This window comes from Hyaena hyaena, unplaced genomic scaffold (genome assembly GCF_003009895.1).
Source record: "Hyaena hyaena isolate Hyena2069 unplaced genomic scaffold, ASM300989v1 scaffold_55, whole genome shotgun sequence".
NCBI classification, from domain to species: Eukaryota; Metazoa; Chordata; class Mammalia; order Carnivora; family Hyaenidae; genus Hyaena; species Hyaena hyaena.
Window position 1 is genome coordinate 3,948,684 of NW_024080687.1, and position 21,258 is coordinate 3,969,941.

Sequence of the window (21,258 nt, forward strand, 5' to 3'; positions counted from 1 at the left end):
AGGCCAAGAAGAAAGAGAAAATATTTTCGTCTTAACCCTGGAAATCTTTAAAACAAGAGTTTCAGGATAATTTAATATGGATCCATTCATTTTTACATTTAACTTCATTATGTCCCTAGTACAAATTCTGAAAGACCACAGCAAAAAGTTTAAAAGGGCCACTTCCATAAGAGTGTTTGTCTATGGACTCATATTTGTTTTCCATCCCTGAACAGAAATGCCTCACCCAGCACCTTCTGGGAAAACCAACCTTTGATTCAAAGAGATGTCACTCAATGATAAAAATGACAGCCACAGCCATACAATCAGCCCACCAGGAAGTCTGAGGAGAGGAGGCAGGCAGCCCAAGAACAGAACATTCCTCTCACCAGGAAGGCACTCTAGCTCTAAGCAACAGATGGGTGACCTGGTGCCACAGGGGGAAAGGTAATTGAAGCCATTGTGCTCACGATTAAGCAGCACCCCCATTCACTCATGGAAGCCTTTAAGTGTCACTGGTGCCTGGAACCAGATGTAATCTTCCCAGGCCGTGGCTGGGATAGAGGGTCTGCCACAGGATAGGGTCACAGTCAGTTTGTGGCCCCGGGTAGGCACTCGGTAGCTGAGCTTGGGTCGAAACCAGTCTTCTCCACAGTCACGGTGCCCCTGTGCCATGACAATGGTGCCCATGAGTGGAGGAGCCTGTAGCTCACTGAAGGCATCGGCCATGAAAATGGCTCGGAAGAGACGGCGCAAACAAGCTGCTGTGCTCAGGCTCTGGTCCATGCTGTTGGGGGCCAAGCGGGACAAGTCAAGCTCGTAGAACTCCTTGGGACTTAGGGCATTGCCGCCAAGGAGGATCAGCACTCGGGGTACTAGTGTCCGGGCAAAGAGACCCTCTAGGTGGCTGAGGACACTCTCCAGTTCTGCCAGGGCTTGTTGGCATTTCCTGCTGCTCACCTCAACAGCGGACCGAGGTTTCTTCTTCATCACCTCCTCTGCCTGTGAGGAAAAAGAATGGTGAAAGGGAAGGACAAATGGGGGAAGCTAATGCCCTCTGAAGACCCCTGTTGGGATGCAGTAGACTTCCGGGACTAGGCTTCCACAGCCAAGACACTGGGTTTTATCAGAGGGCAATATGTCAAAATGGAAAAATGTAGTCTTTGCACAAAACCATACTTTCTCCCATGCTTAGAACAGAAAGACAGTACTCTGAAGCAGGAGGGCATCCAGAAATAAGCAACTAAAATAGTCAAGATTTGGTGGAATGGCAGGTAGTAAATTTTGCTGTGCCATGAGTGACAACAGGAAATGAGGATAATTTGGCTTAAGAAAGGTGATTCTGCAGCTGGATCTTCCAGTTAAATGTGAAAACTTGAACATCTGCTTATTTGTGGTCCCATCTGAAATACTACTATTTCAGAGAACTGGGAAACAAACAAAGGCAACAACAAATTTTTGGAAAATAGAAGGCAGATGGAAGAATTCAAGGGAGCTGATTACCAAGGGCTAACAGAGGGAACCCCCATGAAAGCAAACTGATTCACATTGCAGAATCCCAGAAAGGGTTAGGAATTGGCAATTCAGGCATCACAGAGGAGTGAAAAGAGGGGGACTCGGTGAAAACCGTGTGAGGACTCTTAGATCACTTGCCAATTTTCTCCACCCAGTCTTCTCCAGACAGATGACTTTCCAATATTGATGTTTTGGAGTCCTCCAAAGAGACCACTAGATTCCTACCCAGCATCCTTAAAATGAGGGCTATCAGCTCACAAGGCCCAGCTATATATACATACAGAAACTTCCACTTACTTATGCTTTTTTAAAAAAATATTTATTTATTTTTGAGAGAGAGACAGAGACAGAGAGCAAGTGGGGGAGGGACAGAGAGGGAGACAGAATCTGAAGCAGGCTCCAGGCTCTGAGCTGTTAGCACAGAGCCCAATGCAGGGCTGGAACCCACGATGCAAGATCATGACTTGAGCCAGTCACACACTCAACCGACTGAGCCACCCAGGTGCCCCTCACCAGAGACAGAATAAAAGCCTCGAACATGACAGAGACCAAAACAAATAGAAAAAGGAGTCCGGAAGAAACTGAAAGGAACAGAGGAAAATTTCAAAAATACAGTAATATCCTCAAGTAAAAGAAAATCAAATAGACAGGAAACAACAGGATGCTATCATAAAGAAACATGAGAGGCACCTGGGTGGCTCAGTTGGTTAAGCAGCCAAGTCTTGATTTCGGCTCAGGTCAAGATCTCACGGTTTGTGAGCTGGAGCCCCAGGTTGGGCTCTGCGCTGACCCTGCCAACCCTGCTTAGGATGCTCTCTTCCTCTCTCTCTCTGCCCCTCCCCTGCTCACACACTCTCTCTCTCTCTCAAATCAATAAACTTAAAAAAAAAAAAAAAAAAAAAGCAGGGGAGAAAAGACAGTAAAATTACCGGGTCAGTTCATGACGCCAAAATGCAACACAGTAATTTCGGGAAGAGTAAATGGAGAAAGGTTAGACTATCATAGTGCAGGGTGAGGAGAAACTGACTGAAGTCATGGGGTTGATTGAAACACATTCCCTACAGCTGCTTAGGCTTGACAGACCCTGCAGACTCCTCAGAACCCCTGTTCATCTGTCTACCATCTTCACAACAGCTTTCTCCCAAAGCCTGTGCCTACCTGGGGAGAAGGTTTTCGGTAGAAGTGTTTAAGCTGCTCATAGGGCAGAGGCAGTTGTTGGCGTTGGTACATGATATGCTTTAGAAGTTCACAAGTAAACCGACAGCAGCCTTCCTGGCTCACAGGCCCGGGAAACACCACTGGCACCATGCAGTCTCTGGGGCGAAAGGGCTCCGAAGGGATGGAAGGTTCTTGAGCGGAGGCAGTCTCAAGTAGTTCTACGTGGGGGGCGTGGGTTTCCTCTGACTTCTCATACCATTCCAACTCTAGGAGGTGGGCAGAGGGACAAAACAGACACTTGAAAACCTTAAAAGCCAAAGTCAGTCTTCTCATTCCCTTGGACAGCGGCGGGGAAAGCCCGACACATTCCCTCCGCAAACTTCTGGGCGGGTCGCTACGAGGAGATTCCCGACCCCAGACGCCTAAGGGGATTTAAGTGACGACAGATGGGAGCTAGGGGAAGGGAGAATTTCAGACACCGTGACCAGGCCTCCAGAAAGTGGAATCCCTGATCTGGGGAAAATAGTTTACAGTAAGTGTAATCAAGCGGGGTCCAGAATGTCGTCGAAAGGAAGACAGACTGGGGGCGAACCAATGGGATCCAAGACCGAGGGGGCAATGGAGTCTGGGGCCGGGCGGGAGCCAGGAAGTGGGGACAAGGAAGACGGGCCAGAGAGAGGGCCTTGGGCTAAAAGACTGGGGGGTGGCGTAGAGAAGAAACAGGTCCCCTGGGCTCCCCGAGCTCGGGACCCCCGTCCTTACCAGGTACTGAGCCCGGGCACAGCACTTCCGGCTCCGGAGCCGCCATCACGACCTCCTCCCTCTTCTCCGTGCGGTTTGAATGGGCGCCCCGCGGGGTATCATGGGAAACCCTCGCCTCCACTTCCGGCTCGGCTAGGGCGGGCCCGGGCACGGCACAGCCTCAGTAGTGGAGGCTGGGCGGAGCTGGGATTTGATCCCTGTGCTCGCTAGCAACACTCCCGCACAGGTACACCGAGCCCTTCCTGCACAGAGAACCCACGCTCTCTCAGATACTAAGCTCTGCCGCCTTCCTGAGGACCCTCGACCTCACGCATTCATTCTCTCCTGCATTCACTATTCGCTGTGCACCTACTTCGTGCCAGGCCCTGTCCTAGGTGCTGGAGACTCTGGCAAACAAGCAAGAGGCAGTCGCTGTCGTCAAGGAGCTTGCTACCTATAAACACGATCCCACGTGACGAGCACGTGATCAGTTATATACAGTGAAGTGTGCAAGGGCTGTGGATGCGAAGAACCGGGCGCTTCACCTAGATGATGTGGGAGACAAGGGTGGTCCCAGAGGAAATGTGCCCAAGAAACTGTGACCTATAGGGTGCGTAAAGGTAAAGAGGAGGGCCTAGGTATCCTGGAGACCTTGAAAGATATAAGCATCCTTCATTCAAGGAATGAAAAGAGTTCACAGTATAAAAAGAGTTAAGGCTGCGGTAGACAAACAGGATCCATATTATGGCAAAGCTTTATAAGCCATGTTAAAAAGTTCGAACTTGATCCTGTAGGGGGATGAGGAAGCTTTGAAAGCTTAAGTAGGGGAGTGACATGATTACATTTATAAATTTAATCTCTACACTGGCTGCAGTGAATAGATTATATTACAGGGAGAATGAGAGAGGAGGCAGGGATGCTAATTAAAGCTAGTGACTGCAGTTACCCAAGTGCATTGGTGAAACAGGCCTGAACAACGGTAGTCACAGTGGGGTGGAAAGAATTGGGTGAACCCTAGATCTATTTAGGAGGTCCAGTGAACATGATTTGGTGGTTGTTCCCAGGAAGAGGAGAAGAGATAGCGACTACAAGCAGGGTTTTTTTGAGATGAGCAACTATATGGCTAGTTGTGTCATTCAGTGAAGAGGGAACACTAAAGAAAGACCAGGTTTACTGGTGTATAGGTATGGAGAAAAGATGAGTTCTGTTTTTGATAGATTGAGTTTGCTGTTCCATTGGACAGTGAAGAGATATTTAGGAACACCATTGAGAATAGAGATGTATTTGAGAGTCGTCAGTGTAGGAGTGTATAAGATCACCCAGGGAAGGCAAGTAGAATAAGAATAAGCTAGGATCCTGAAGACACTAATATTTAGGGGATGAGCAGAGAGAGAAGAGACCGTTGAGGAGACTAAGGAGTGACCAGAGAGGTATAATGAATAATAAACAAGTGCCAGGTCATGGAGGCCAAAGAGGGGTGTGTCTCAGGAAGTAAGGAGCAGAGAGCAAAACATACCACAAAAGTACAATGATTAAAATACTATGCTGTTGGATCAGGAATAAACAAACAAATAATAAAATAGGAGAGTTTTCAGAATCAGATCCATGTATAGGTAGATCTTAGTATATGATGAGGGTGACTTTTCAAAGCAAGTAACTTGAGACAGCTCCTTATCCATTCAAAAGAAAAAAAATCAAATTAGTTCCTACATAAGGATAAATTCCAAATGGATTAAAGATCTAAACATAAAAATAAACCTCAGGGCTCCTAGGTGGCTCAGTTGGTTAAGCATCTGACTCTTGATTTAGGCTCAGTTCTGAGTTTGAGCCTTGCACCACCAGCACAGAGTCTGCTTGGGATTCTTTCTCTCCCTCTCTCTCTGCCCCTCCCTTGTTCATGTGCTCTCTCTCAAAATAAATAAATAACTTAATTTTTAAAGTATGTAAAAATTAAACCTCAAAACTCCTCGAAGAAAATATTGAGGAATAATTCATAATCTAGGAGTGAGGTTACCCTATGCATGACACAAAATAAAGTACAAACGGAAGGATTGCTAAATCTGAATTTAAAACTTCTGTAAGTTACTATACACCAAGAATAAATGACTAATTATATACCAGGAAAAAATGTGTGTGTGTGTGTGTGTGTGTGTGTGTGTGTGTATGTGTAATTTCATAGTCAACCACCTCATAAGCACTTCATAAGCAACCCCTCCAGGAAACCAAACACATATACCACCTCCATCCTCCCAGGACCAACCCCGTTTAGTTTACTCTTCTGCCAGCCTCCACTCCTGTCTGTGGTAAGTTATATTGTTCAAGAACGGGATATCAGAATGGGTTATCCCCTCCCATCTCTTAAAAAGAAGTTCTCTACTTAGGAGACAAGGGGATTGGGATGGAGGAAATGAAATTGTGTGTTGGGTGGTTGAAAGACTCCAGAAGACGAGAGGACGAGTGTTATCAGGTGAGTGCCAGCAGGCCCTGGTTATCAAGAGAGCCCAGAGCTGGTGGTGGTGAGAATGCTGGGGTAATGGACTTGGCTCTCCCTTCCCACCCCCATCCTTCTTGAGATCTCCTACTGAGTTCCTCAGTCTCAGCCTCTATTAGTTTTTCTGGAGGGGCTGTGCCACTGGCTGGAGTTGACCTCTGCAGTATAACCTTCCTTCAGTGGAACAGGGGCAAGAAGAGAGAAGTCGTGTGTCCTTTCAACCACTGAAGACCACAAAATTGGCTGGATGTGCTACGGCCCTTTTGCAGATTTTGATCCTTCTACTCCCATTGCTTTGGGGAGTTATGCCATGTGGACAGCAACCAAATGATCAGTAACCTGCCACCGTCCTTGTGGTTGAGGGGAAGCCATGGACTCCACCGGGTCTAAACTCCTGAAAGGATCGCCAGAGGTGAGCCACTGCTGGTGCTTGCTTGTAGTTTTCCAAGGAAAACTGAGATCTGGAGGGAAGGGCCTTTTTTATTTCTTGACTGTGTGAGAGCATCTCGATGTTTGTGAAAGAGGGGAAGTGGACATAGGGTGAATGGTGAATCATGAGACAGCCATGGGGCTAAGAACTGAACCTTGGCGTCCTGACTCCCAGCCCAGCAACATTAACTGCTTCTCCACTCTGCCTTTCTAGTGTCTTTGTACACTGGTTTCTGTCGCTGAGTGTGTTTACTCTCTGCCGACTGCAAGAGCCCTAAAAAGCAAGAGAGATGGCTTGGCAAGAGAGTCATATGTCAGTAATCTCCTGGGCCCTTGGCCAAGTTTCTATTACCTGCTACTTCCCCCGGCCACAGCCTTAGCGGTGGCTGATGTAACCGGAGCCCCGGCCCCGCCCTAAGTGGGGGGCAGGCCCCAGCCACAGCCCTGGTTATTTTAAAACTAAACTCGCTGTGCCGGGATTGGTTCTACTTCAAAACAAAGGGGAGGGGTAATTCTCGGAGGCGGGCATCCTTGTAGCCTTCAGGCTGCAAGGCCGGTTTACGGGTTCGGGCCTCGTGTCGGTGGCACCGCGGTGTCTCGGGTTGCTAAAACCAGCCCCCGGAGGGTGCCAGCCTGGTAATAAAGCAGTGACTACTGTGTAAAGGTGGCATAATCATCGCAACAATAACAGCCGTAATTAGGCTAACCACCGTCTGCCTCCGCCCTGGCATTCGCCCTGACTCACCCCGACGGCACGCCAGCAATCGGGGAAGAAATTGAGGCAGGGGTGGAGCCAGCCGGCTGGAGGGATCAGTCGCCCTGAATTTTGCAGCTCCTCAGGTCCAAAACCTGTTGTCTGGGATCTCGCTAAGGGCCCAAACTCTGGAGTGCCCACAAAGCTTGATTCTGAAGTAAGCCCTCCGCTTTGGGTGACTGTCCCACTCCCAGCCCGCGGGGCTCTAAACTTCCCCTTAAGGAGGCTTTAGGAAAAGACCCACTGGCAGCACGGAGATTGAGAACCAGACTACAGCTCCCCTAGGCCTTTGCGCACCTAGGCTTCCCTATGCCTTTGCCTACGCCCCGAAGCCGCCCCGCGGCCCTTTGAGCCGCAATGCCTCCTGGGAGTTGTAGGGCACCAGGCAGCTCATTTAAGGGAGATCCCAGACTTGAGGACTCTATCTCCCGTGGTGCCCTGCGCGTTTCTGACGCGACCGGGGCCCGAGAAGAGTGGGGGCGTGGCCTGCGCAGGGCCCCACCCCGCTCTTCTCTGGCTGGCCGGGCGCGGCGGTGGCAGTAGGGGCGGCGGAGGCGGCGGAGGCGGTGGAGGCGGTGGTGGTGGTGGTGGTGGTGGCAGGGGGGAGGGGCCGGGCGGGGGGCTGGCGGCAGCGGCGGATGGACTCGCGGGTATCGGAGCTGTTCGGCGGCTGCTGCCGGCCCGGAGGAGGCCCGGCCGTGGGCGGAACCCTTAAGGCTAGGGGGGCCGGCGGCAGCAGCAGCTGCGGGGGCCCAAAGGGGAAAAAGAAGAACGGAAGGAACAGAGGGGGCAAAGCCAACAACCCTCCGTACCTGCCCCCCGAGGTGAGCTCCTCCTATGAGAAGTGGCGGGTGAAAGGCAACTACTCTTTCCGGTCCCGGTACTCCAGGGAGGCGGGACGGAGGGAATAGATACCCCCTTCCGGTGTCAGAACTCGGAGGGGAGAGGAGAACCCTTCCTTCCGGTCCCAAGACCCCAGGGAAGACCTTCCCTCTGGTGTCAGACAGACCCCACGAGGAAGAGTGGGGAGGAGGATCCCTCCTGTTCTGATCCAGTAACCCCAGTTAGAGAAGTGGGGAAAGAGGATCCCACTTTCATCCCCTTGGAAAAAGCAGAGTAAAATACCCGCGCTTCATCCTTGTGATGGGAGAGAGACTTCATCCTGGGATGAGGAGGCAGAGTTTTCTAAACTTGTTCCACAGGGAACTGCTCGTGTAGAAAAGAGCAGTATGTTCCGTCTGTATCCCTGAGTACACAATATGGAAACAGACAACAGTCAGGTTTAGGTCTTCCTGCCCTTTATCCTATGAAGAAATAGGGACAACTTCCACATTCCTGCTCTGTGTGTCCCTAAGGCCAAGAGTAACTGTACTTCGTCCCTCTTAAGAAAGGAGGATCCAGGGGAAGAGCCTAAGCCAGTGGTTATCAAACTTTAGCGTGTATCAGAATCCCCTGGATTGCTGCCTCGCCCCTGGAGTTTCTGATTCAGTAGGTCAGAGGTGGGCCTGATACTCTGTATTTCTTGTAAGTTCCCAGGCCTTGCTAATGCTACCTGGTCCTGGGACCACACTTTGAGAGCCATTGGCCTAGACCATCAATCATCCTTGCACTCTTTCCTGCAGCCACCCATCCTAATTTTTCATTTTTAGCAAAATGATCAAAAAGGAAGGTCTTTGCTAATGAGAAATGATCTCCCTTATACTCCTTGAGGCAGAGATTATGGGTGAAGACCTGTGAGAGCCTAGGAGTCAGAGGGCCTCAGAGAGATGGAATGACGACAGGAAGGAAGAAAGAAAAAGAAATGGCCAGGGAGGAGCAGTGCCAAAATGCAGGACAGGGAGAACAAGCAACTCTCTCATCCTGTTGCACCCTAGAGGGGAAGGCTCAGGCAAACAGGTTGCTTCTGTGGCAGGTCACCTGATAGAGGGAAGACCCAGAGGAAATTGTGTGGGTGGATTCGGGATTTCACCTCTGCCAGGCATGTGAGTCTAGTTTATTGCATTTTCTGAGTTTCTTCTCTTCATCTCAGCCCCAACTTTGGAGCCCTGCCTCTTATCTTATCTGGGCTCCTCTCTCATCAGGCTTATAGTGACCAGTACTGAGCTTACCCTTGGCTCTGGTCCAGAACCTCTTGCAGCCTCTTACTCTTGATGACATCAGCTGAGAGGGGTGGGCAGGAAGGAACTGGTGTCTCCCAGACCAGTAGCAAAGAAGGGCCTCAGCAGCCTGAACACGGAGGAGATCTAGACTTCTGGGGACAACAGTTTGAGGCCCCAGAGGAAAGGAAGGGTGATCTTGTATGTAGGAAGAATGTGCCACCAGTACTCAAAGAAAGGAGGCGCTAAGGGTTCAGTTTCTGGCTTGGATGGGTGACTCACTGTATTCCTAGAGGCCTTTCCTTCAGAGAGGTCCATTGGGGCTGAGTAGAGAGTTTGTCTGCCAATGACCTTTGGCAGGCACCTATCTAAGCAGGTGCCACTGAGCTTCCTGCTCTCTCAAGTTAGCTGCCTGGGCCCCAGCAGAAATCAGAGGGAAGTAGAAGTTGGGGCAGGACACTGTGTCATAACTGCTTTCTGTTTCTTTTCAGGCTGAAGATGGAAACATCGAATATAAAGTGAGTCTTAGGCTGGGTGTGTGTTTGGGGGGGAGTGATTTTTCTGAGATCCGTCCAGTTTTGGGATATAGCAGTTTAGGGCTCTGATTCAGGGTAAGAGCTTTGCACCTCATTCTGCTGAGGGGGACTCACTGCTAGAGGAGGTCAGGGATGAGGGGGTTTAAGGAGGAAAGGGAGGTCCTGATCCTTGGAGCGGGACAGGTGCGAAGCATGTGGCTTTATTTAGGAGGAGCATCTCTGACCTCATTTTCTTATGATACCTCACCTGTCCTAAGCTGAAGCTGGTGAATCCATCCCAGTACCGCTTTGAGCACCTGGTGACACAGATGAAGTGGCGGCTCCAGGAGGGCCGCGGTGAGGCTGTCTACCAGATTGGGGTAGAGGACAATGGGCTGCTGGTGGGGCTGGCCGAGGAGGAGATGCGGGCATCCCTCAAGACCCTGCACCGGATGGCAGAGAAGTATGCTTCCCATTCCCCCTCGGTTCTCCTCACCTGGCTCTGGAGAAGACGCACGAATACCACTCATGTTGGGCCGAGGGGCCAAGGAGGGCCTATCCTTCTGCTGCCTTCTCTTGACAAAAGGCTGAAGTGGGGAAGGCTAGTGTTCTGGGCTCCTCCGTGATGGACCTAGGCTTTTTTGCTCCTTGCTTTAAGATTTGTTTGTTTCAAAGGATGTGGGATAGATTGGAGGGTGATAGGAAGTGAAGTAGGGTGTTTGGGAGGTGTGGGAAGGCCATTTGGCCCAGAGGGTGGACAGGTGGAAGGTAGGGGGCAGGAGAGTAAAGGTGAGGTGTGGCAGTATGGCCTTGCTGTGACAGGGTTGGGGCAGACATCACTGTTCTTCGGGAGCGAGAAGTGGATTATGATAGCGACATGCCCCGGAAGATCACCGAGGTGCTGGTACGAAAGGTCCCTGACAACCAGCAGGTGAGCACAGACCCTTCCCAATGGCAGGTTGTTCACTGGCCCGGGAACCAGGGGGTCAAGTTACTCTTTGGTCCCCGGGGAGTGTCACTGCCCTTAACTCAACCGTCCGTGGAGAGATGGAAGGGATTGGAGCCCTTACCTCTGGCAAATTCATCCACAGTTCCTAGACCTCCGTGTGGCCGTCCTGGGCAATGTGGACTCAGGGAAGTCGACTCTGCTCGGAGTCCTGACCCAGGGAGAGCTGGACAATGGGCGGGGCCGGGCTCGACTCAACCTTTTCCGCCACCTGCATGAGATTCAGTCTGGCCGAACCTCCAGCATCAGCTTCGAGATCCTGGGCTTTAACAGCAAGGGAGAGGTGCATGAAATCAGCGGGACCCAGTGGGGCCAGACTCTGAGGATGGGATGGTAGTGGTGAAGGACAGTGTCCGAGGGCAGAGTGTGGAGACTTTCTGGAGTAGTGTAGAAGACGACCCTGAGGGACACTGAGTGAGCCCTGTCTCCTTAGGAAACAAATGGGGAGTCCACTGAATTAAATCAGTCTGCTGAAATGGGGCTCAGGGTTAAGAGGCAGGGTCACCCAGCGACTGGTTTAGGTCCTGGCGACTCGTAAAGGGTTGGGGAGGCGGGCAGGGGGCACTGAGAGCCCTGGGCTCTGGGCCAGGTGGTGAATTACAGTGACTCACGGACGGCAGAAGAGATCTGTGAAAGCAGCTCCAAGATGATCACCTTCATCGACCTGGCAGGCCACCACAAGTACCTGCACACCACCATCTTTGGCCTCACCTCATACTGCCCCGACTGTGCCCTGCTCCTCGTCAGTGCTAATACTGGGATCGGTACGAGGCATTGCAGCCGGGACGGGGCTGGAGGGGGTTGCGGACTCTCCTACCCTGGGCCTCCTCAAATCCGGGAGCCGAACGAACTCTCCCTTTCCCCCTGCTCCCTCCCACGTTCTCACCCTTCTTTCCCACTGCCTGCCTTCCTTCTCTGAGGCAGCCGGCACCACAAGGGAACATCTAGGGCTAGCCCTGGCCCTGAAAGTGCCCTTCTTCATCGTGGTCAGCAAAGTGGACCTGTGCGCCAAGACCACAGTGGAGAGGACAGTACGACAGCTGGAGCGGGTCCTCAAGCAGCCTGGCTGCCACAAGGTCCCCATGCTGGTCACCTCTGAGGATGATGCTGTCACGGCTGCCCAGCAGTTTGCCCAGTCACCCAAGTAAGCCTTTCTCATGCCAGAGCCCTCATCCAAAGGGAAGGCTGTCATGGGGCCCCAGAGCGTGGTGTCCCACCCCAGGTCCAGACCAGTTCTGTCTCAGTTCTGTGGTTTTTCTGGTTGGGGTTGTGGGGAGGGAGGGGTAATGTGTGGTAGCCAGCCTGGAGCCTTGCTAGTGCCTGGGACTCAGGAGACAAAGTGCCAGGCATTCGCTGTCTTGCTTGGTCCCTGGGATAAGCCTCATGATCCACACTCCTTGGCTGGCTCACAGAGAGAGGACTCAGCTCCTGAGAAGGTTAGCAGATAGGAGAGAGGTGCCCCTGCCCCCCACCCCCGCCCCGCCCCAGAAGCTCACCTTTGCATGCATGGAGCTCTGCCCTCTGCTTCCTGTTACAAGTTTCCTTATCTGTCCATTTGGTGCCTTCCTCTACAGTGTCACTCCTATCTTCACGCTCTCCAGCGTGTCTGGGGAGAGCCTGGACCTGCTCAAAGTCTTTCTGAATATCTTGCCACCACTTACCAACAGCAAGGAGCAGGAGGAGCTCATGCAGCAGCTGACGGAGTTTCAGGTCATTGGCCACCCAGCAGGCCTGAGCTGGGGCACTGGGAGGGACTAGTTCTTTTTTTTTTTTTTTTGAATATTTTTTTTTTTTTTTTTGAGAGAGAGCATGCATGTGAGCTGGGGAGGGGCCGAGGGCGTGGGGGAGGACAGAGGATGTGAAGTGGGCTCTGTGCTGACAGCAGAGACCATGATGTGGGGCTCGAACTCATGAACAGTGAAATCATGACCCAAGCCGGAAGTCAGACGCCCAGCTGACCAGAGCCACCCAGGCGCCCCTGGGAGGGACTATTTCTGACTGAGCCCTGAGCCTGTTTTGAGCGTTTGGACTTGGCCGGCTGTTGACAGCATTTTCTTTGGTTTCAGGTGGATGAAATCTACACAGTACCAGAGGTGGGGACCGTTGTCGGAGGGACGCTTTCCAGGTGAATGGCTTGGTTTTCTTGCTGCCTACCCCATTAAGCCCTCACACACCCGTATACTTGATCATGGCCTTGAGGACCCTGGAGTTGAACAGAGCCTGTCTAAACTATGTGCTTGTTTCTGGATCAGGCTGTCACAATGAGAAGAGCTAGAGAAAGCTAGTCTTTTGGCTCAAGGAGCAGTATTGCTGCTAACTGGCCATCTCCCGGCCCCTGAGGGAGAAATGTGGGTCTTGAGCCCCAGATGATTTCAGCTGACTTCATTTTCTTATAGGGAATTATAAGATCCCTTATGACTCTTTTCAGAGCAGGGGGTGAAACCCAAGGGGAGAGCTTGCTCTTTCAGGGACTGGGTATTCAGTGTCCAAGCAGCAGGTACCTCTCTAGTCATCACTACTGGTCTTTCCAGGTATTAGCCTTTGGAGTCTGAACCTTGAACTGGGGCCTCTCCCCTGCCTCCATGCCAGAGGTTAGGGTTTTTTCCCCCAACCTGAGGGAGTCAGCTTTAGAAGGGAATGAATGTTCTGGGTGACCGTCCCAGAGAAGCAGGTAGGGGGCCTTGGCTGATGCTGTGCTACCTGCCCTCCGTGCTACAGTGGGATTTGCCGTGAGGGGGACCAGCTGGTGGTGGGCCCCACGGACGATGGCAGCTTCCTGGAGCTGAGAGTATGCAGCATCCAGCGCAACCGCTCTGCCTGTCGTGTGCTGCGAGCTGGCCAGGCTGCTACATTGGCCCTCGGGGACTTTGACCGTGCCCTTCTTCGCAAGGTGAGGTGGGAGGATGGGTTGGAGAGGGAACACAGAGAAGCGCCTGGGACACTGGCTGTTTGAATGAGAAGCACCTAAGATGCTTCAGAGGAACTCAAAGGAAACACAGTCTAACCCCCTGTGTAAGCTGGTTACACAGACTGTGTGAAAAAGGCTTAGAATACTCAGAATACTTCAGTATGGATCATTGTCGTGCAACCTGAATATCCAGGACCTTAAAAATACTACACGTTAGAAGAGGGATTAGAGGACGTGGGAGGGATAAGGAAGGGTTTTAAGTGGCGAGTTTTGAATATTGTCTGCTGAGGTCTTTGTGTTCAAAGTCCTAGAGGAAGAGGAAATTCAGGAGCTGGAAAGGGGGTGAGGGTGGCACGGGAGGGAGAGACTAATGCAAGGTCTGCCCTTGGTGTGGGGGCTGTGCCTCCCCAGGGCATGGTGATGGTGAGCCCCGAGATGAATCCCACCATCTGCTCAGTGTTCGAGGCGGAGATAGTGCTACTGTTCCATGCCACCACGTTCCGGCGAGGCTTCCAGGTGACCGTACATGTGGGCAACGTACGGCAGACGGCAGTGGTGGAAAAGATCCATGCCAAGGTGAGAGGGCCCCAGCCACACTGTTTTTCCAGGGAAAAGTCAGAATTCTGCCTGGCCCCAGACTCCTAGAGAACTCCCTGATCCCGTAAAGGGGACCAAGCCCCTCTCTGGGTGGGGGGAAGCCTGATAGGCCCCTGCGGGTGGAGTGCCAAGGCTGGTAGAGAGTGGGATGGGCAGTACTGTCCAGGACCAGTGACGGCGTGTCTGCTGCAGGACAAGCTGCGGACAGGGGAGAAGGCAGTGGTACGTTTCCGCTTCCTGAAACACCCCGAGTACCTGAAGGTGGGCGCCAAGCTGCTGTTCCGGGAGGGTGTCACCAAGGGCATCGGCCATGTCACTGATGTGCAAGCCATTGCAGCAGGAGAGGCCCAGGCCAACATGGGCTTCTGAACTCCTCCAGGCAGGCACAGCTCTATTGCTGTCCCTACAATATATAAGGTGACTTCTGGCCATGCTGCCCCCGTTGGCGGCTTTGTGTGTTACTAGGCTAGGGAGAGACCGGTGCTCTCTGCCCCTTGCTCCCTGCCACCTTTCTGGAGAGGTGCCAAGCTTGTTGTGGCCAGGGAGGGGCAGTCCTGAGGTTGTCAAGAAGACAGGAGCATTCAGGGCAGTGCATAGCAGCTTTGCGTCCACCTGGTTGGCTCATCAACCCGGGAAACTCCATGGCCTGTCTACCGGAGGGAGCTGACCGCCGCCACCTTGACCCTACTGTCTGGACTGGGCATGATTTCGCCAGTGTGGTCCCTGCACTTCAGGAATTGTCACAACTGGGGGTGGACTTCGAAATCACTCCTTTTTCTATACCTCTTCTCAAGGCCATGTAAGTTGCCCATCTCTACTTGACTGTGGACAAAAGACGGCTGCTCCCGGCCATCTGGTGGTGGCCCAGGGTCTGAAGAAATGGCACAGGGACAGTGCTCCCCACCTTGTGCTGAGGCATGAGGTCTGTTCCTCAGCTTTGTCTCCCTTCCCTTCACTCAAGGGCCATTCTCCATTTTTCTGCTCATAGGCCCCACAGGTGCTATTTGTTATGCTGGCCCAGGCGTGGGGCTGCCGAGCGGAGGCTTGGCATACCGAAGGTCAGCTGCATGTCAATCAGTCTTGTCCCCTCCTCTGCAGTGATTTGTTGGTTTTAGTGCTGGATCAAACAGTGTTTTACTTTCCCAGACTAGTGACTGGGGACCTGACCCACAGCTCCCCATCCTGCCATCCTTTACCCCCTCCACCCTTCCTGCTCCCACGTTAAGCCCTCCCTGTGTTGCAGGGAACCTGGAGGAAAGGGAAAGATGTTGCCATATTTCCTACACTTTAGGGCATGGACTCTCTCCTTTCCCTTTGTTAATGTCCTGGGTTCCCCGGACTCAGGGATTTGTTGGTTCAGGTTTCTCTGCGTATATATAAATATAAATATATACATACATATATATATTTAAATACACACATATATATTGTACAGAATAAAAATGTTTTATTGAACACACCGTGCTTATGCTTAAGATATAGGCTCAGCTACCAGAGCTAGATTCCTCTTCAGGATTAGAGACAAGTGAAACCCTAGCACCGCTGAGCCCTGGATGGAGCAAAGAGCCCATCTGGTATCCTTCCCCATTCTCCCTTTCCTGTCCCTCCCCTGCCCTCCGCGTTCCAGTATTGTGACCTGGGTATGCTGGCTTATTTGCATAGCTCTTGAGCAAGCAGACTAGAAAGCAAAACTGCCGCCTTTTCAGTGGAGACAGGTAACCAGCCCGCACCTGAGGAGTTGGCCACTTGGCTATGGTCTCCGCACTGGGGAGCCCGCTTCTGTGCCAGGTCAGAGATTTGGAGATTAGCACGCAAGCTCCTTACTAAAGCATGGAACTTAAGAGTCACGGTCATCTGGCCCTCACGCTTTCCCTCACAGTGCAGAAGAGCTCGAAGTGAGGTTTACGTAGCCTAAAGTGGCTTCTTGGAACCACCTGGCCACACCTTAGTCCTTTCTTCCTGTTTCTGTGTTCAGAGTACCTGACAGTCATGTTTTATGGGACTGCGTTTTGAGCAGTGATCCTTGCAAAAGAAATTTAATGATAAACATGGCCCAATGTCCAGTGAGGCATTCTGTCTCCAGGGTATTAAAGTAATAGCTTCCCTAACTATTCAAGCTCTGCTGCTTTTAAAAATCCCACTGGCTTGGGGCGCCTGGGTGGCTTAGTCGGTTAAGCGTCCGACTTTCGCTTAGGTCCTGATCTCGCGGTTCGTGGGTTCGAGCCCCGCGTCGGGCTCTGTGCTGACTGCCGGCTCAGAGCCTGGAGCCTGTTTCAGTCTGTGACTCCCTCTCTCTCTGACCCTCCCCTGCTCACGCTGTCTCTCTCTCTCTCCTAGAAATAAAACATTAAAAAAAAAATTTAAAAACAAAAAAAATCCCACTGGCTTACCTGGCTACTATAAGAAGCCCGTGGTTAAAGAACTTCCTCCTGTGTCGGGGACGAAGAGCGGTTTATTTCCCTCTGTACAGTTGCTGAGAAACAGCTCTGAGAAAAGGTTGTATTCAGCAAAAAGGTAACAGAGCTTTCACCCAACACTGACTTTTATGTGTCCGTCTGCTGGCACCTCCACAGGCTTATTGCCACTATGCTGGGGCAGGGTTGGCGTCTCCAAGAAAATAGAAGGTGCGCTGCCGGTATTGTTACTGGTTACTCACTACCCCCACCTGTCCTGGCCTCTCAGAAGTCCAGTGAAACTAATGTTTCAACTCACAATTTCTCTTTCCAATCAAAGTGTTAAAAATTTGTTCCATTTGATGTGTACAGTACCCAAGGGAGACTGTTGCTTCATTTTAGGCTTTAAAAAAAAAGGCCCTTTTCACCAGATTAAGAAAGGAAATTTTAGAAAATGATCTCAGTACTTAATGCGACATCTTCAGGAACTACTGAGCTCTACCTTGCTACAAAAATGGAATGTTTAGGAGGATAAAAAGATGTATAAGGCAGCCCATCACTGCCATCAGTAGAATGTACATTTTTACTGTTCCAGTTCTAGTAATCATCTAAAACTGTTTACTACATATGTTTCATCCAGTGAATATCAAGCACCTCTTATGTGCAAGAGTTCTTGCCTTCAGAAAACTATAAATCTAGTAGAGAAAGGGCCATGGTACACTGCATTCAACTAGCTCAAAAGAGGAAAATAGTTTTGAAGAAATAGTTTCCTGCTAGACTCAGTGGTTTTCAAATGCTCCCCGCTTTCTTCACACTAAATACAGACCCCTAATTTATAAATAAGCTTTAAAAGCAGTTGGTTTGTGTGTAAGTATGAGAGGTGGAATGTGTATGGCATTCTTCCTACCCACTCCCCCCCACCCCCCCAGTTCAGTTCATCTTCGGTTGGGTTCTCTGTGTAACTCAAGGTTTCCCATATCAAAAAAGCTGACTTCCCACATATAAGAACAGAGAATAAGAGTATGGTACGATAAGGGGCCCTGGGTGGCCCAGTAGGCTGAGCGTCTGACTCTTGATTTTGGTCATGATACCAGGGTTGTGGGACTGAGCCTGCGGCCTGCTTTAGATACTCTCTCTCCTTCTGTCCCTCCCACCTCCACTTGCTCTCTCTCTAAAAAAAAAGAATATAGAACTGTTGACATAGACAAGTGCTGCAGAAAGCTATGCTAAACCCTAAGCTAAATATTCAAACATCAGAAGGAAAGAGATGAACATGCCATTGACCCTGAAAGCCAAGCACTACCTCTTACATTTGTAGTTAAGGGTTTAAGGAAAGGTCATTGCCCTCTACAAAACTGCCTTGCCATTGGCATCTTATGGATCAGTATTCCTCAAACACCCTGGAGAATCTGGGTCAGTATCAGTGAGGCTGAGGCTGAGACAATTCCTGAGAAGTTCCCATCAGAGGCGGCTGCTGCTGCTGCTGCTCTTCAAAATCACACTCAGACCAGCAAGATTATCTTTTTCTTTCTTCCTTTCTTTCTTTCTTTCTTTCTTTCTTTCTTTTTCTTCCTTCCTTCCTTCCTTCTTCTTTCCTTTTCTTCCTTTCTTTCCTTCCTTCCTTCCTTCCTTCTTTTCTTTCTTTCTTTCTTTTCTTTTTCTTTCTTTCCTCTTCCTTCCTTCCTTCCTTCCTTCTTTCCTTTCCTTTCCTTCCTTCCTTCCTTCCTTCCTTCTTTCCTTTCCTTTCCTTCCTTCCTTCCTTCCTTTCTAAGATTTTAGTTTTAAGTAATCTCTATACCCAACATGGGGCTTGAACTCACAACCCTAAGATCAAGAATCGCATGCTGTACCTACTGAACCAGCCAGGTCCCCTGACTAGCAAGATTCTAGAGAGGATCCAGTTCTGATCATGACTTACCCAATCTAAACAGAGTTTCTGAACTAGTCCATGAACAATCTCATTCTATATTAGACCAAACATAAGAGGTAGAAGGGCCAGTGGCTAAAATTGTGGCCATAGTAGGGTTACTTGTATGAAATTCAGTTTTTATTGAGCAGCTTCTGTGTACACAGCCCTGTCCTAAACTAGTTATCAACTTAGGGTTTCAGGTCTTCACCTCACATTCTCAAACCTCACATTTTGGCCAAAGCATTATCTGAACTGCCCCTGTTGCAGAGCTGGAGGAAAAATCTTTTTAAAGCATTTTTTCTCAGTTTCTTTTCTGTGCCATCTTTAAGCACATTGTCCTTGATCTCCAATAATCAGTAAGGTTATGTCAGTTTTACAGATGAGGAAAAGTGAGGAAAGTGCCTCTCTTGGGCTTCAGGGCCCACACGTTTTTACTCCGACACTGCATCCCTATAATGACTAAAAACTCCAAGCAGTTGTATCTCTGCAAGAAGTCAGTTTTTACATCTCTGTCAGCAACAGAATTAGAATCCAATTAGAATCTGTGCCCCTGAAGAGATGGGAGTCTTAACTCAGCATCTAATGATTATTTTTCTTACATAAAAGTAACAGATTTCCTTGAGAGGTAAACACATTTCCATCTCCTAGTTTACAGGTAAAATATTAAAACCCTGCAGCAAGCCTGAGGGCAGCACTAGTGTGCTAATGGCTTGAAAAATGATTCCAAGGTCTGCATGCCCTCAGGCCTAGGGCGTTTATTACTGGAGGCTGACGGACTCTTGGGATTTCTTTTGCTTTGAGGAGAACTGGCAGGAACAACCTGTGAGTTTGAGGACTGGGGCTGCATAAAGGATTTCTGTAACTCCAATGCAAAATGATAGTCCTCATGTTCTGGCATCTCCCATACAGACACCAGAGAGCCACACTTCTCACAGGGCACCTCGTCCTCAGCTGCCACAAGACTTGGGGTAGTAGGCTTTGGAGCCACTTCCGGAGCAGAGCTGGAAGTTAAAGCAGCAAGCCTGCTTGGGCCGTTCTGGGCCAAATCCATCCCTGCAGTTGTTTCAGAGGCTCCTACCTTCAGTACTGCTGGACAGAAGGGGGTGCCTTCTGGATACTCTGCTGGAAAAGAGTTTGTTAACTTTTTAGGGCTGGACTGTGGACTTTGTGGAGGGAAGAGAATCGAAAGATTATTAAGCGGTTTCTGCTTCAGAAGTAGACCCTTCTGCTTATAGAAGGGCTCCATTCCTGTAGCTTGACTGGTTTGGAAAGGTAACGAGGGCTTGGATGGTGAATTGCTAGTGGCGGCCTGGGTAGTGGCAGCAAGAGATGACACTGAAGCTTCTTTGACTTTCTGCTTTTCTGCAGCTTTTTGGAAGAATGATTCCAGAGAAGTGGTTGCTTTCTTAGCAGCTGTCACTGCCGGGCCACATCCCTGGGTCTTAGCTTCTGAACTGGTAGCCAGCACCTTTGGCAGAGAACTTGGGTCGCTGCTCAAGAAGGCGGTGATGTCTGTGCAAGGTGAAGGGGCAGAGGCAGAGAATTTGGTCGCACAGAGGAAAACCATTGTGAGGGGAGGGGACCTGTACAGAAAGTAAAGGAACAAGATTAGCGCCAGGTCACGGATTCAGTTTGTAAATGACTGGGATTAGGGTTCTAGGGTTTATGGTTCTTAAATTTTAGGGTATCAGATTACTCATTCAGTAGACCTGGGATAGGCAGAGAATGCACCCTCTGAACAAAGTTCCTAGGTGATGCGGATATTGCTGGCCTAGGACCGCATCTTGAGAACCACTGACTTGGTGAACACCTAACCACGTCAGACATATAGAAACTGGGTCCCCTGACTGCTAGGTGTTCATAAGGTAACACATTTAAGAACAGCTGTAATTCAGGGTTGAGGCGAGAAATTTTATTCAGGGCAGCAAAAAAGCTTTAGAACATTTAGACTGGGAAGTCTCTTGACAAACTCCTCTTAGCCATTCTACCCACTCTGTTTTTGTTTTTGTTTTTTTCTAAAATTTTTCCCAATGTTTTATTTCTGAGAGAGAGAGAGAGAGAGACAACGTGAGCAGGGGAGGGCCAGAGAGAGAGGGAGACACAAAATCGGAAGCAGGCTCCAGGCTCTGAGCTAGCTGTCATCACAGAGCCCGACGCGGGACTGGAACTCATGAACCATGAGATCATGACCTGAGCCGAAGTGGGATGCTTAACCAATTGAGCCACCCAGGCGCCCCTACCCATTCTGTTTTTAAAGAAGACAGCACCTCACCCTACTTCTGACAGACTTTTAACTGACTTCTAAAGCATGAAATCCCACAACTGGAATTACCTATCCTAGTCTCAGAGACATTTCAAGAAATTCCTGTCACAGTGTTACTCATTTTGTCCAATTACTCAAATACATTTTCACATCAGTTGAATTTCAAAAGATAAAACATGCTTTCGTAGGCAGATCAGTCCCTTGATGAGGTAAAGAGTAAATGCTGTTTTAAAATTATCATGGCGGTACATCACTATCCTCTGGTTTCACGTTTTGGATGGTCTTATAATCAGATCATTTTGATGTTTCCCTGTCCATAGGTTTCACACTCCTGGTATTGGTCAGAGTCTGTTAATTTATACGATTTCATATGAACATAGTATCATAATTTATCATTTGGTTCAGTGAACCTGTTCAGTATTTGAAAATAAATATATACCGGGAAGTAAAAGTTAAATAAATTATTCCAAATAGAGAACAAAGATTCCAGCCTAGAGACTCCAT

The 21,258-nt window shown here is 50.0% G+C and overlaps 3 protein-coding genes across 7 annotated transcripts in view; 1 reads left to right on the forward strand and 2 right to left on the reverse strand.

The window, feature by feature from the left end:
• Positions 1-23: 23 nt before the first annotated feature.
• Positions 24-3,660, reverse strand: LOC120231256 (MAD2L1 binding protein). Of its 2 annotated transcripts, XM_039231255.1 has the most exons (3): positions 3,415-3,660; positions 2,653-2,918; positions 24-981 (listed from the first exon to the last, which is right to left on the reverse strand). In XM_039231255.1, the coding sequence occupies exons 1-3, from the start codon at positions 3,458-3,460 to the stop codon at positions 469-471; spliced, it is 825 nt and encodes a 274-aa protein (XP_039087186.1). In that variant the 5' UTR covers positions 3,461-3,660; the 3' UTR covers positions 24-468. The 2 variants fall into 2 exon arrangements, with proteins under 2 accessions (XP_039087186.1, XP_039087185.1); XM_039231254.1 differs by lacking the exon at positions 3,415-3,660 and having other exon boundaries at positions 2,653-3,206.
• A 2,415-nt stretch (positions 3,661-6,075) lies between these two features.
• Positions 6,076-19,927, forward strand: GTPBP2 (GTP binding protein 2). Of its 3 annotated transcripts, none has more exons than XM_039231253.1 (12): positions 6,076-6,296; positions 9,655-9,681; positions 9,957-10,141; positions 10,501-10,609; positions 10,770-10,967; positions 11,274-11,448; positions 11,609-11,828; positions 12,259-12,394; positions 12,751-12,809; positions 13,403-13,574; positions 14,004-14,168; positions 14,382-16,156. In XM_039231253.1, the coding sequence occupies exons 1-12, from the start codon at positions 6,255-6,257 to the stop codon at positions 14,556-14,558; spliced, it is 1,665 nt and encodes a 554-aa protein (XP_039087184.1). In that variant the 5' UTR covers positions 6,076-6,254; the 3' UTR covers positions 14,559-16,156. The 3 variants fall into 3 exon arrangements, with proteins under 3 accessions (XP_039087184.1, XP_039087183.1, XP_039087181.1); XM_039231252.1 differs by lacking the exons at positions 6,076-6,296; positions 14,382-16,156 and adding exons at positions 7,700-7,891; positions 19,860-19,927; XM_039231250.1 differs by lacking the exon at positions 6,076-6,296 and adding an exon at positions 7,700-7,891.
• POLH (DNA polymerase eta) overlaps positions 18,591-21,258 on the reverse strand; it is a 34,532-nt gene continuing 31,864 nt past the window's right edge. For both annotated transcript variants that reach the window (XM_039231248.1, XM_039231249.1), the window contains one exon: positions 18,591-20,074. In XM_039231248.1, coding sequence (XP_039087179.1) covers positions 19,186-20,074 — 889 coding nt within the window. In that variant the 3' untranslated portion in view covers positions 18,591-19,185. The remainder of the gene's footprint in view (positions 20,075-21,258) is intronic.